At 37.0% G+C, this 13,286-nt stretch overlaps 1 protein-coding gene and 1 long non-coding RNA gene across 2 annotated transcripts; one reads left to right on the top strand and one right to left on the bottom strand.

The window, feature by feature from the left end:
• Positions 1 to 5,185: 5,185 nt before the first annotated feature.
• LOC108652560 (uncharacterized) lies at positions 5,186 to 6,724 on the bottom strand. The gene is made up of 3 exons (XR_001925631.3): positions 6,183 to 6,724; positions 5,992 to 6,109; positions 5,186 to 5,935 (listed from the first exon to the last, which is right to left on the bottom strand). It is a non-coding gene; the product is annotated as an uncharacterized LOC108652560 (long non-coding RNA).
• Positions 6,725 to 6,893: 169 nt separating this feature from the next.
• On the top strand, positions 6,894 to 8,240 carry LOC108652558 (uncharacterized). Its single transcript, XM_018102771.3, has one exon. The coding sequence runs from the start codon at positions 6,973 to 6,975 to the stop codon at positions 8,002 to 8,004; it is 1,032 nt and encodes a 343-aa protein (XP_017958260.1). The 5' UTR covers positions 6,894 to 6,972; the 3' UTR covers positions 8,005 to 8,240.
• The last annotated feature ends 5,046 nt before the right edge of the window (positions 8,241 to 13,286 follow it).

The raw sequence follows: 13,286 nt of genomic DNA, 5'->3' as shown, positions 1-13,286 counted from the left end.
TACTTATCGATATATCGCATTGTAACAGAAAGATTTTCTTTAACAATAGGAAAAGGAATATCGAAGTGTATATCAAACTCGAATTCATTTTCTTCCACTTGCAACAATTGCCCGGGCCACACCTCTGCAATTGTATGGGTCCTTGCGGTGCTCAACAATAGATCAACAAATCTACGCCTTGACAATGACGACTACAAATCGGAAAACACGCCGCCAGGCGCGGGGACACGTGACCAACAACATCAGCCACAACTACAGCAACAACAACAACAACTTCTCTAGAGAAATGTGCGTAAGAGAAATGTCACTTCCGTCGGCTTAACACATTTAAACATGGTCGCTGCTTGGATGAGTGTCACCCTCGACGGACGGACGGACGGACGGACGGGCGGTCTTCCATATAGATGGGCTACTTTCTAATTTATGTGCTGTCAATTCTTTTGTCATTGCGGACGCTGGATGCTGGAAGGAGAGCGATGGGCGGGCGGGGCGTGGCATTCTCATCAAGTACGACGCCTGTTTGCCGGCCACACTTAATGAGACTTAAGAAAAATTATTTGCAATTAATAATTATGCTCATATTGTTTTCGGCCTAGCGGCTAGGCAGCATGCCACACCCACACTCAATTAGAGAGAGTGAGAGAGGCGATTGGGTTGAGTTTGTCCAAGGGAGAGGGAGGATTTCGATTTCGATTTGTATTGAGCTGATGTCGGGCTACTTGTTATTGCAGTTTATTTGATGTTTGTCGCTTAATCACTCTGAAGTAGACTTATTTGTTCTCATTTGAAGTGTGCTGAGAATGGGCATTGATTGTGGAAAATAATATCGGCCATGTCTATTGATTCCTAAGCGGGATGCTGAGAAGGCTAAGAAAAATGTGATTCCTTTCAAATGCAGCAGAGCATTCAAGCCAATTCTATGTCAAGCATATGTATATATATGTATATCTGTATCTTTATACATGTAAATGTGGATGTTTGTAGCATTTCAAGTAGCTTTATTTTAATGACTTTTATTATTTTATATATCTGTATATTTATTTATTTTTTATTATTTTTTAAAAATATTTTTATTATTATTATTTAATAATAATTAAGTATATTTATGATACTATATTTTTTATTATTTATATACGACATTTTTCAACATTTTTATAATAATAAAATATGATAATATTTATTGAATTTTTATATCATATTATATTATTTTCATATTATTATTATAATTATGTGGAGTTTTTGGGGAGAAGAAATACGAGTCAGGTGAACTGTGCATAAAATATAACGATGAGTCAGGTGATTGTAGAGCTTCTATGTCTATAACTAAACAGCTGAAACTAGCCTCATGAAGGAGCTACATGCGTATAAATTATGATAGAATATAAAGACAAATCTGACAAATGATAAAGAAGAGTTTTTTTTTTTTATAACAGAGGCAGCTAAACCAACAGAGAAAGGAAGTTTGAATAGATTTTCTAAACATCATAATCAGAATCTTTTTCATAAATAAATAATTCCTATCCACATTGCACAACTATATAATGTAGCTGTACGAAAAGAATCCAATTTGAAATAAAGTTTACTCAATGTATCATCCATCATAATCAACTCGAAGATACATGCTATGCAAACAATTATGCGATAAAGCTGAAGAGACCTTCTCTTTACAGTTAACTGACATCGGCCTTAATTAGCAATTCGGCACGAGTTAATGACGATGAGGAACAAAAGGAATTCGTCGAATGTTTCCGACTCGCAGGCATTTCAAGAGCTGCTGCAACACAATGTTGACTATGTAGGCTCTCCTGCTGCTGCTCCTACTCCTGCTGCTGCTGCTGCTGGTGCTGCTGCTCCTGCTGCCCTCGTGATAATGTTAAATCAACATTATTTGGCCAGCCATGCATGCGTAATGCGTCTCGAAATTGCAGCCAGAGTGCGTAAAGTGGGTGTGGTCGTGGTCGTAGGCGGCGGGTGGGGGCTGGCAAAGACAATTTTGCGCCTCAGTTTGCAAAGTTTGCATTTAAATTAAACGAAAAAGCCGGCCAAAGCCGTGATAAAACTTTAGCACTAGCCGTTGGCCCAGCACCGGCCACACATTGTCTCGCCTTTTATGCATTTCCCATAAGGACACGAGTCCTGCGAGAGGGAGACGGTGCAGCTATAACAACAATGGCCGAGCACTTGACTTGGGCTGTCATTCAAAGTGACAGGGACTCGGGCTCTAACCACCTGATAGGCCACAAAATGTGCAACGCTGAACGTGTCCTGCGTTCAATCGACACTCGAAAGTCTATTTTCACAAAATTTCCATGTTTATTCAGCCACGCACGAAGCCCCCACTGCATGTGTGTATGAGTGCCTCTGTGTGTGTGTGTGTTTACATAATTGTATATTGTATCTTGTAGTTTGCTTAGCGTCAAGTGCAAGGTAAATACGAGATATTTTACGCAAATTTAAGTGTTTACCCAGCGCTCGCTATAGGGCGGGGCTGTGGTTCGGCTCCACTGGGCAGGGCCGCCTGTGCAATTGGAATTTATTGTAATTTGCATTTTAACGCTCAAATGCGTTTTTTGCGTAATGCACGTGAATTAATCATGGCATTTACAATAGTTGAAGTTGCTGTTGTAGTAGTAGAGTGTGACCAGAGGTGATAGAACGGCCCTGAAGGACGTGAGAAGAAAGAGGAGAGTAGTTAGTATTAGTAGTAGTAGTTAGTATTAATAAACTAAAATTTATATATTCTATGTAATGGAGCCCACAATTTATAGACTAAAAACACTTTTAAATGAATGTAAAAATAAAATAAAATGTAAAATTAATAAAAATAATAATAAATAACTAAAAGAAAATATTTAAAAATAATTCTAAAATATTTAATCATTTAATTGTCTACATTTTTACCTAAAAGGTTATATTATATACATAAATATATAGTTAACTGTTGATGTACTATATATTTCTTTAATCTATAAGTGGGTATATAGATAGATAAAAATAACAATATCTTAAATTAGTATTAAGAAATATATAAATAAACTGCGCGTCATTGTTTACATTCTTTGGGCTATATTCAGAAATGTTTCTTTTTTTTATAATTCAACCGGCTTTTATTCTGCTTAAAAAAAGTAAAAAAGGAACTTTTCAAAATATATTTTATTTAATAATTTTTTTTTTTTTCATGAGCATATATTTTGTAATAGATTCTTATAATAATTTTTTAATAAGTAATAGTAAATAGTAATATTTATTTCATTTCATTTTTTAAATAATTATTTAATTAATATTTAATATTTTTTTCATGAGAAAATATTTTTTAATAGATTATTATAATAATTTTTTAATAAGAAATAGTAAATAGTAATATTTATTTCATTTTATTTTATTAATAATTAATTAATTAATAGTAAAAAAATAAAATTTTCATAAATTGAACATTTAAATATTTAATATATGTATATTAAAATAATAATTATAATGATAATTATATTTTTATATACGTATACTAAAATTGAGGAATATTACAATTCAGTCCAAGAATATATACCATGAATACTTTATTGAAAATTCTATTTGCACTTTAATCAAGTTCTAAATAGTGTATAATGAAGTCGTTCTCTCTGCTCACCTGTCCATACCTGCCTCACACCACGCACAGCTCGCCATTTGAATAGCTCACGTATTTATTTAATTTGCTTAGTTTATTCAGGCAAAGTGTTTGTAATTAAATGCGAGGAATGCGAACTGCATTGTTGACAACACAACACAAAGAAGTTGGCTGCAAATTGTCTCTAGAGTGAAACTTAAAGCTGGATGCATATGCTTGGAGAGATAAAGGATTTTAATTAAATTCATATACGGCGTGGTATATTGGCTGCGGCCGGGCCGGAGCTGTCCTGGCTTTGTCTCAATTTGCACGCAAATTGACCAAAGCATTTCAAAAATAAAATAAAAATACATATATAAATAAATTAATATATCAATATACAAAGTGTATTGAATGGATTTTCAATCAAATTGAACAGAGTGAGAGTGAAAGAGAGAGGGAGATCGAGAGAGAGAGTCAACCGCCCGCTGCGTCCTGCCAGACGCACATAAAATTGACATGTTTCGAGGCGCCGAACAGATTCTATATAATTTCGCATGTAAAAAGAAAATTCTCAAACGAAAATCAGTTAAAACGTGTATTGCATAATGGGCGTGGCATGTGAGGAGGCGGCTGCTGCTGCTGCCTTTTCAATGAACTCACGGCGCGACGAATTGTTGCTGCTGCTGTTATTGTTGTTGCTGTTGTCGCATGCAACAAATTGTTTCAATTAACTAAATTAAATTTACACTCCTGCAGCTTCGCAAGCGAACAACAATTGCACATATTGAATGCATTTTGCTGAACGTGACATGACACTGACAGATAGAAAATGAAACGAAGAACCAGCAGCAACAGCAGCGGCAGCAACAGCAGCAGTACAAAAAGTTACGCCCCCGCCTCCTGGCTGCCGCCCCTACTGATTGCCAGTTGACGAAAATGAAATCCGAGATACTCGGGAGGCAAATGAAAATGGCAAACATGTTGCATGCGGAAAATGCTACGGAAAACACATCCATGACATGGAAATTTATAAAAATTAACTGCCAAGTATACGGCGAGTGCAGTTTATAAGGGATGGCCAATGATGAGGCTGTGCACTGAGAGAAACAATTCATTTTATATACTGTAAACAGAGATTTAAATATGAAAAATAAAATTCATACATCAGTTATATATTTTCTTTAAATATTAATTTTTAAAATATTTTTAATTAATTTTCTTTATAACATAGTTTAAAATACATATTTATAAACAATAACAAATTTATACCGGACATGCCTAGATATATGGACTTTGGAATCAGTCAAAACTCGCGCATATTTGCATTTTCTATGTAATATAATATTTAATTATTTATTTTATTATGATTAATTATATATTTAAATATTTTAATTATATGTTTATTCAATTCAATATTTAAATATGTTGTCTTACATGAGAATACCGTGATTATTGAGCAGAATTTTGAATATTTGCAAGACGAGGTTTACAAAAATTAAAGTAAATCATAAATTAAATATGTAATGTATAAATTATTTAAATGTAGCATAATACATATTTAATATCTAATGTATTATTTAATTAAATACATAAATACATACATATACTTATAAATATCTTCATGCAAGCTTAGCTTTCTCCCAGTGCACTTGAAACATTGTAGCGACACGGCAACATTGTTCGTCAATATTAATTATGCGTTCAAATGAATATTGAAGTGTAGCCGCATGCCAGCCCAACTCAATGTCCGCCCACTCACAGCAACAACAACAGCAACAGCAACAACAGGCTTTCAGCCGAGAACAACACCACAAAAGCCACCGCTGGCCATCAACCAGGCAAACCCACCAGGCGACCCACCCACCCACACACACACACACTCAGGCCAGGCTCGGTTGTTGAGGATAGCTCATCAGCAGGCGCTGGCGAAAAATTGGCAATTGTACAAAAGTGTTAACACGGCGCCGCATCCTGCAGACTGACCACAGAACAGCCCGGCAGCCAGTCGGCCCGCTAGCCACGCAGCCGCCTTGGACACATCCATCAATGCCAACAGATTTAATCGCCATTTAAATTGTACGAACTCGAACTGGGAGCTGGGTGACGTCCACGACGACGGAGTGTGTGCGCTGCATTTACTTAAGCGTGTTATCAGCGTAAAATAAATCTCTATAGAATGGTCAGACAGCTGCTGTCTGGCCGCCCGCTCGACTAGCCTATCTGTTTAGTGTTTTCCAATCAGTGGCCCCGGGGCAAGCAGATTGGTCACGTGTCGGCGTCCTGGTCAATGGTCAGCAGTGAGTGTGACATGCGTCACATAATTGCAATAAATTAGAATTTGTTGAAGGCCTGCAACAATGTTGAATTGTATTGTTTGCTTAAATTCGCTGCCCGACTTAATTTACCTGGCTCGCATTATATGGATACAGTTACTCTTCGCTAGTTAAAGGCGACCATGGGATTTACTTCGAAATTAATGTAGCATCTCGAACGGAAGCGCAAACAATTAAGATGTAGCAAGATCTGCAGTATAAATACATAAATTAATACAATGCAAAGCAAGCGACGAAAGGAAGTTATAATAATCAAATTTTACGATTTTCCTGCAAGTGCACGCGGCTGGAAATTATGCGTATTGCAAGACAATGCGTAGAACTCTCTCTCTCTCTCTCTCTCTTTCGGCTTCAATACCATTCCAATTTGAGTTCCACGTTGCCACGCCTTTGTGCCCAACAAGGAAACAGGGCGCGGCAATAACAGTAAAAACCAATTGCCAATCATTAGTTTTTATAACACAAGACATTTTTCGTTGACTTTCGATCTGTGGGCCTTTTCTCCTTTTTTTTTTTTTGCGTATTCCGGAATGAAAATTCATTTTCACTTGTCCCAGTCGAACATAAAAGCGTAGCGCAAGTCAATCACAAGCTCTGAAATTTGGTCAAAACGGAAATGTGGCGCAGTCGCAACGTAATTGTGGGTGGACACTGCTTCAAATTGGATGTCGAAAAGCCGTGTTGCCCTAGGAGTTACGACTGTCTACGAGGACGATAGATACAACAATTTGGCTATTGCGTCACAAGTATTTAAGTTTTGCTTTGACTTTAATGTTATCAAATTGGAGCAATTGTAATTGCGATGGCACTTACATACAATAGTATCGATGGCAGCTTGAGTCCTTTATTGGAAAGGTTAAATGACAGCGATTACTCGTGAAGTGCTCGTGATTTAAATTGCAATCGTCTGTATCGATATTTAGATTCGTATTGGAAGTCGCCTTTCACGACTTGCAGTATCTTACTAGCTCTATCGATACTTATTGTCACTTTTACACGTGAGCGATCATGTCAAAATATTTATGTAAATAACCAAAAATCGAACAAAATTTAATGAAAATGGATATTTGCCGTGCTTGTATGAGCGAGTCTCATACCTTGGTGGATATATTTTGCGATCGGCCATTGGCTGATTATGAATTCAGTGTGGCGGAGATGCTCAACGAGCTGGTGGATTTTAAGATCGCTCGTGACGATAAGCTGCCTCAGAAGATTTGCGTCTCCTGTGGTTTAAATGCTCAAATCGCGTTTCGATTCAAGCGCAGACTACAGCAGAGCCATCAGTTGCTCTGCATGAAAGTAAGCGTGGAATATCCGGATGGTGTCACTGTGGCGGACACAGATACGGATGACGAAGTGAAGGACAATGAATCTGAATCTAAATGGAATTTGAAACAAAGCAAGCCATATAAAAGAAAAATGACCAGCTGCGAGAGGTTGATCATGGAAAACTTAGTCAATGAGTGCGATCGACCGGATTCCACTACGTTGGATATTGCTGACGCTGATTCAGGAACAACTCATCGATATCCCCTGCGCCGATGCACACGGATGTCAAACCTCAGCTATTGCGAGAATATTACCAATCCCATCACACTGCGCAGTAGGCTGCGTATGTTCAAGTGCGAGCAGTGCTCGACATCGTTTACTACAATTGATAACCTCATGAAACACCAAAAGTCTCATGTCGGAGAGCACCACTACAAATGTTTACATTGCCCGAAAGCCTATCGCAAGCAGTCAAAGCTGCAGAAACACATCAAGTGCCATAGCAACGAACATCGTCACCTGTGTGGCCAGTGCTCCAGAGCTTTCAAGTGCAAGGCGGATCTGGACACACACACTCTGGTCCACAGCGAGGAGCGTCCTCACATCTGTCCCTACTGCCAATTCACCTTCAAGACGTACTCTCACCTCAGTAGGCATGTACGCAATCATACGGGTCAACGCTCGTTCCAGTGCGAGGATTGCAACAAAACCTTCACCACCAAATGGAACTTGAAATGTCACATCAATACTCCCAATAGGTGTTCAGCCAGAAGGGGAAGCGATTATAATTTAAACATGCAGAATAAGTCGACTTGAAAAGCCTAGAATAATTATTACACTACTTGTTAAAGAAAGCAATTCAAGCTTAAGGCAAATGAAAGAATTGATTTACATTATTTTTGTTAATATTAACAAGGAGAGTCTATATATCTATTATCTAGTGAGTCATAACTCAGTCAAACTATTGATTGGGAATTATTGTTTTAAAAACGTTTTAAGTTTTCATTGTTGACTTTTTATAAGAAAAGAACATAAACTTAATTTTTGTTATCTTTGCAGAACAAATATGACTTTAACATTATAAATTAATAATAGAGCAAAATATGAATATGGACAATATTATCAAACATATTTACTTTAGATCAAGTTTCAGAAACACTATCTATCATTGTTTAATAATGTATTAAGTTTTAAATAGCAAATTGTTTGTTAAGTTTTGACAATTCTAACATTTAGTAAAAGTTCCCGGCAAAATATGATAAACAAGTTATCGAAATGGAAAAGCTGAGCTTGAAGCTCAAACTAATATTTACTTTGTTACAAAGATTTTATGCTTTAAAACTAAAAATATTCACAAAGAACAGAAACAAATTATCCAATAACTCTTACAGACTTCATATATTTTTTTTCTTTCAAAAAAGACCTATGGGAAATGAAATAATTAATTATGGCCTCTAAAGCCTTTTAGTAAAACATGTTAAATATAATTAAAACAAGTAAAATTTCAATAAATGTTTAGAGCAAATGTATGAAACTTTATATCTTAATTAGAATTGTCACTAAAATAAATATAATAAAGGATCTATAAACGATAATAGTTAAAGTTAAACTGTATGTGTGTATCCCATGCAAAATATACTGATATAGATCCGTTTATAATATAACTGATCCCTGTCCAGCCTATCCTTAACGAAAACTTCTAATAACCAAGCAAAACCACATTAAGTTACCAAAAACGATTTGATTATCGAAACATTCATCGACATCTGAATGCCAATCAATCAAATTCGTGGCGTATACAAACGAGATTTGCGGAGCCAAGGCCAGATATATATTCGTCATGCCAGGCTGGTTCTGCCTTGCACCCTTTGCCTGCTCGGGTGTCACACACTCACATGTCAATTTGTGGATTGGGGGGGCCTTGGGCGAGGAAGACAACTTTCTTCTTGACAGGCCCATGCGCCCAATGGCAATGAGCTGCAACGCCCAATGTGTTAAACCTATCCATTAATATTAATAGTCTATTGCCGGTTGGCGGTGCGTGTTGTACGTGACTTTTTCGTAACCCTTTCCAAAAACTTATCCCCATACGTTTGTATATCTATGTCTTTGGCAAGCTTCGGAGTCGCTGCTAACCTTATCGTTTGATTTGTAGACATTTTATTGCTTTATTGATGCATTCTTATGAAAAGCGCAGCGTTTTCTTTGATGGATTGTTTAAGTCTTCGGGTCGACCCGGAGCTCGGTCGTACCTGAGGCCTCGACCCTGGGGAAAATCCGTCAGCAATTTTATGCTGGTAGACCACCGCACACGCAATTTGCCTTGGGAAACTTTTTCCTTTTGTCAAAATTCTTATTTTGATTGGCACTTAGCAGATCCGAAAAGGGGTGAGAATACAAAACGAGATGTTGGTTATGGGAAAGTCTAATCAGCGTAGCGGTAAACTCCTCAAGACACGCAATGCACGCGTAGGCTTTAAAGAACATTTTAGCAGAGTGCTTCAGCTGGACGATACCCTGTAATGTGGGTCGAGTTATTAGAGATGAGTGGAACGATTGAACTTAGAAGTCTGCTTCTCAGAAACTGTGATAAACTGGACCTAGATCTGTGAGAATAGGAGATGTGTTTATTATCGACAGAGGGATATTCTAAGCTAAATCGACTTGCCTAAGACAAACCTCGGTACACACTTGAACGACGAGAAGTATTTTCAAAAAGAGAATACCCTATTCCATTCTTTAAAGTATGTATACCCAAGAAAAAAGTCTGATAAATTATGAAATTTACAATTTATTGAATTATGTAAATAGAGTATTGTTAAAAAAGAAAAGGAGAAAAAATAACAACTTCGAACAGTAGTTAAATTTTATGTTATTCTTTTCTAAAGTATCTCAAGTATCCCAAGGACCCAGGACAAATTATGCATAGCAAAGTCCAGGGCGTAAACTCCACAGCGCTCTCTAAGCCACTAATAAATTACTAATACTCACCTCCTCGGCAAAGTTTTGCGCAAAAATATTAAATTTTACGAGCTTAATTTGTGTGTGTTCGTGCCGGGCTTAAGGACGGCTGTTGTCCTGGACAACAGGAGCTACGAAAACAATGTCAATTACAGCCCGATTGAAAAGTGGGCTGGCAAAAAGTTGTTGTTGTTGTTGTTGTTGTTGCTGTGTTGTACTGGCAGATCGCATAAACCAATTTTATTGGTGGAGCAACCGAAAAAGCCGACAACGTGGAGTACGACGGCGCTGACGATGCCATTGAACTAATCTCCTTAGCATTAGATGGCGAGCTCCTTGTCTCTATGCCCAACCTGAGGGTCTATTCATATTTCAAAAGGCAACTTTGCGCGACTCGAAAATGGCGTCATTAAACTTTACGATTCTCTGCCTCTCTCTGTGTGGGTGTGTGTGTGTTGTGTTGGTGTTTCTGTGTGTGTGTGTGCGAGCCGTAAAGCATGCTCAGCTATTTTGTAATAAAGGGTATTTGGAGAGCATGCACTTTGAAATGCCCGTTATTGTTTGAATACCCTGTAAAAGTGAATGAAATAGAGAGTTTAGTGTTTCAAGTTTAGAAACAGGCGAAGCAAGCCTTATATGTAAGGGGGCTATGCATAGAACAAGTATTTTTTTGACCATTTGAGTGAGTGTAAAGCCAAATTGACTTTTATGTGAACTATTATATTTATTATATATATTTGAATTAGATATATACATATATAATTATTTATTATATTTGAAATTCTGCCTACTTCCGCCCTCTATCTATCTATTCATAAGATTGCTATTCCGTATGTCCGGCTCTTCGTCTGTTCCTATCTCTTTCACACTTCGCTCAAGCTTATTTTATAATCGCACGACTGGGAAAATTCGATCAATTTATGAGCATACCTAAACATGCTCCACTTCTTTGAGGATATTCCAAAAGTTTATAGAGTTAAATTGATCTAAAGTAGAAGCAATGAGTAACCCACTTTAATAAGACTTCCCTTGATAAATCTACATAGATAAATCTACATAGCCCTAAGGCAGTTGCGCACAGTAGGGTATCTCGTTAGTCAGTCAAAGACTTTGATATGCTATGCTCTTTAGAGGCCCAGACAAGTGCATCGTAGATCTATAGATCTTGTGTGTGTGCGTCTGTGTGCGGCTGTCGCTGTCGGTGCTAAAATCAACAAAAGTCAAGCCAAAAGATAAAGCGCGCATTTCGGGGGCTGCCGAAAACTTTGCATATTAAATGTCATTTGGTAAAGTGGAATTACGGACGCCCAGGCAAATGCTGTCACAGCAAATTATGCTCGAAATGCGTCTGTCAAGGATGCGGATGCGGATGCGGATGCGGATGCGTGTAGGTTGCATGCATTGAGCCATAAATGAAAACTAAACAAGATTTTGCTGCAAATTTTATGAGCTAATTTTAATGAAGTTGCACAAGAACCAGAACGAGAACCTGAAGAAGAAGCAGAAGAGCTGCAAATTTTTGATGAATGTCGACACGAAACAGACAAGCTTATAAATTATGCCACAGCAGTTAAGAGGGTGCATGAAATACGAGATAGATGTGTGTGTATCTATGAGAGACAGACAGTCAAGTTTTTTGATTACGAATTCTCTAATTATAGCAAGTAAGAGTGCAATGGTCGGGAGTGCTCGACTAGCAGAAACCCTGAGCCTTGTGCTACAGAATACTTTAATACAGACATATACAAGGGAATTTATAATGTATATAGTGCTCCTTCTCGATTCTTGTCGATAATAAACAGATGTAATAGGGTTTTCGAATAAATATATTTACTTTTATATGGCGTAGGTTTTATACACATGTACGTTTGGAATTTGATGTCTCTAGCTTTCGTAGTTTACGAGATCGCTTAGTTCATATTCATGGCCAAAGAGATGGACCAAGTTATATAGAATATAGAAAACTTGACGGCAATTTTCTATCTGCCCACATAAAAACTATATACCTTCGATAAGAATTTCTTCCGACTTCCAGGGTATAGACAAATTTTTACTTTCATTATGAATACGATTGATTTCACAGGACTCCGACCTTTGTCACGGTTGTTAGGACCACACAGCTTATAGTAACCAATTAGAGGCATCATTAGCGGTCGGTTTTCTATTTTTTGGTTGAATCAAATGTTCTAGATTTCATGCTCCATTAAAAGATCAAGTACAAATTCAATAGCTATTGAGAATCAGTTGGAGTCTAATTAAATTCGAAATCAAAAGAAACTTCACATGGAGCTCTCTACCCAAGTAGCACGATGAGCTGCCTACGCAGCCAAATGATGTGCCTAGGGACTGCCTGAATAGAATAGAGCTCTAGCAATTGCTTGGGCTGCTTAGAAGCGTGACGAAATCCATTTGATGTTGAGCCGTGGCGAGAGAGTGTCAAATCAACATCATTATTCATTATCAAATAAATTACGAGATCTGTGGCGAGCCGAGCCGTGCCGAGGTCTTCGCTTAGATATTCCTATAATCGTATTTCATTAAATTGAACTTCTCGTTGTTTGAGAAGGGGTTCATATAATATGTTTTAACAAAGCAATCAATATCGCAGCCATAATTAAATAAAACTAATGATGCCACTGACAGAGTGCAATGGGGCCTAATGATCGAAGCCTGCTTGTGAGCAGCTAAGGTTATGCTTTCTTATCACATTGGGCATTAGAAGATCTTTAGCAGTCAAATCATGAAAGTAGCTTTCATTAACTAAATTATTAGATTGGTTGAAAGAATCGGAATGATCTGTATGATAGAAAAATGAGATTATATCGAGAGTGAGGTTATATGTCAAGTTATAAACTTGATGAGATTTGTTAGAAATTGAGGTTATGGCTGATTTACAAATAGAAAGCGAGGGTGTATATATGGCTTATCTGAGGAATAAATATATGATAATATGATATGATAAACGTGATATATTTAATTTTAGCTAAATATATATGATTACTTTAATAACTAATCAGTCAGATTATATTCAGACATATGTTGTTAGAAATAATCATTAATTAATTAAGGTTATATATTCTAAATACCTAACAAGTGCAGATATAGAGCTAAACCTGAAATACAATTTCGTACAATAA

The sequence above is a fragment of the Drosophila navojoa genome, chromosome 4 (assembly GCF_054131105.1).
Source record: "Drosophila navojoa isolate 15081-1374.11 chromosome 4, UAZ_NAV_1.0, whole genome shotgun sequence".
Lineage (NCBI taxonomy): Eukaryota > Metazoa > Arthropoda > Insecta > Diptera > Drosophilidae > Drosophila > Drosophila navojoa.
This window is presented reverse-complemented; position numbering and strand designations above follow the sequence as displayed.

What these genes read in the sequence shown, in the direction of transcription:
- LOC108652558 (XM_018102771.3), top strand. Translation starts at nt 6,973, where the DNA reads ATGAAAATGGATATTTGCCGTGCTTGTATGAGCGAGTCTCATACCTTG.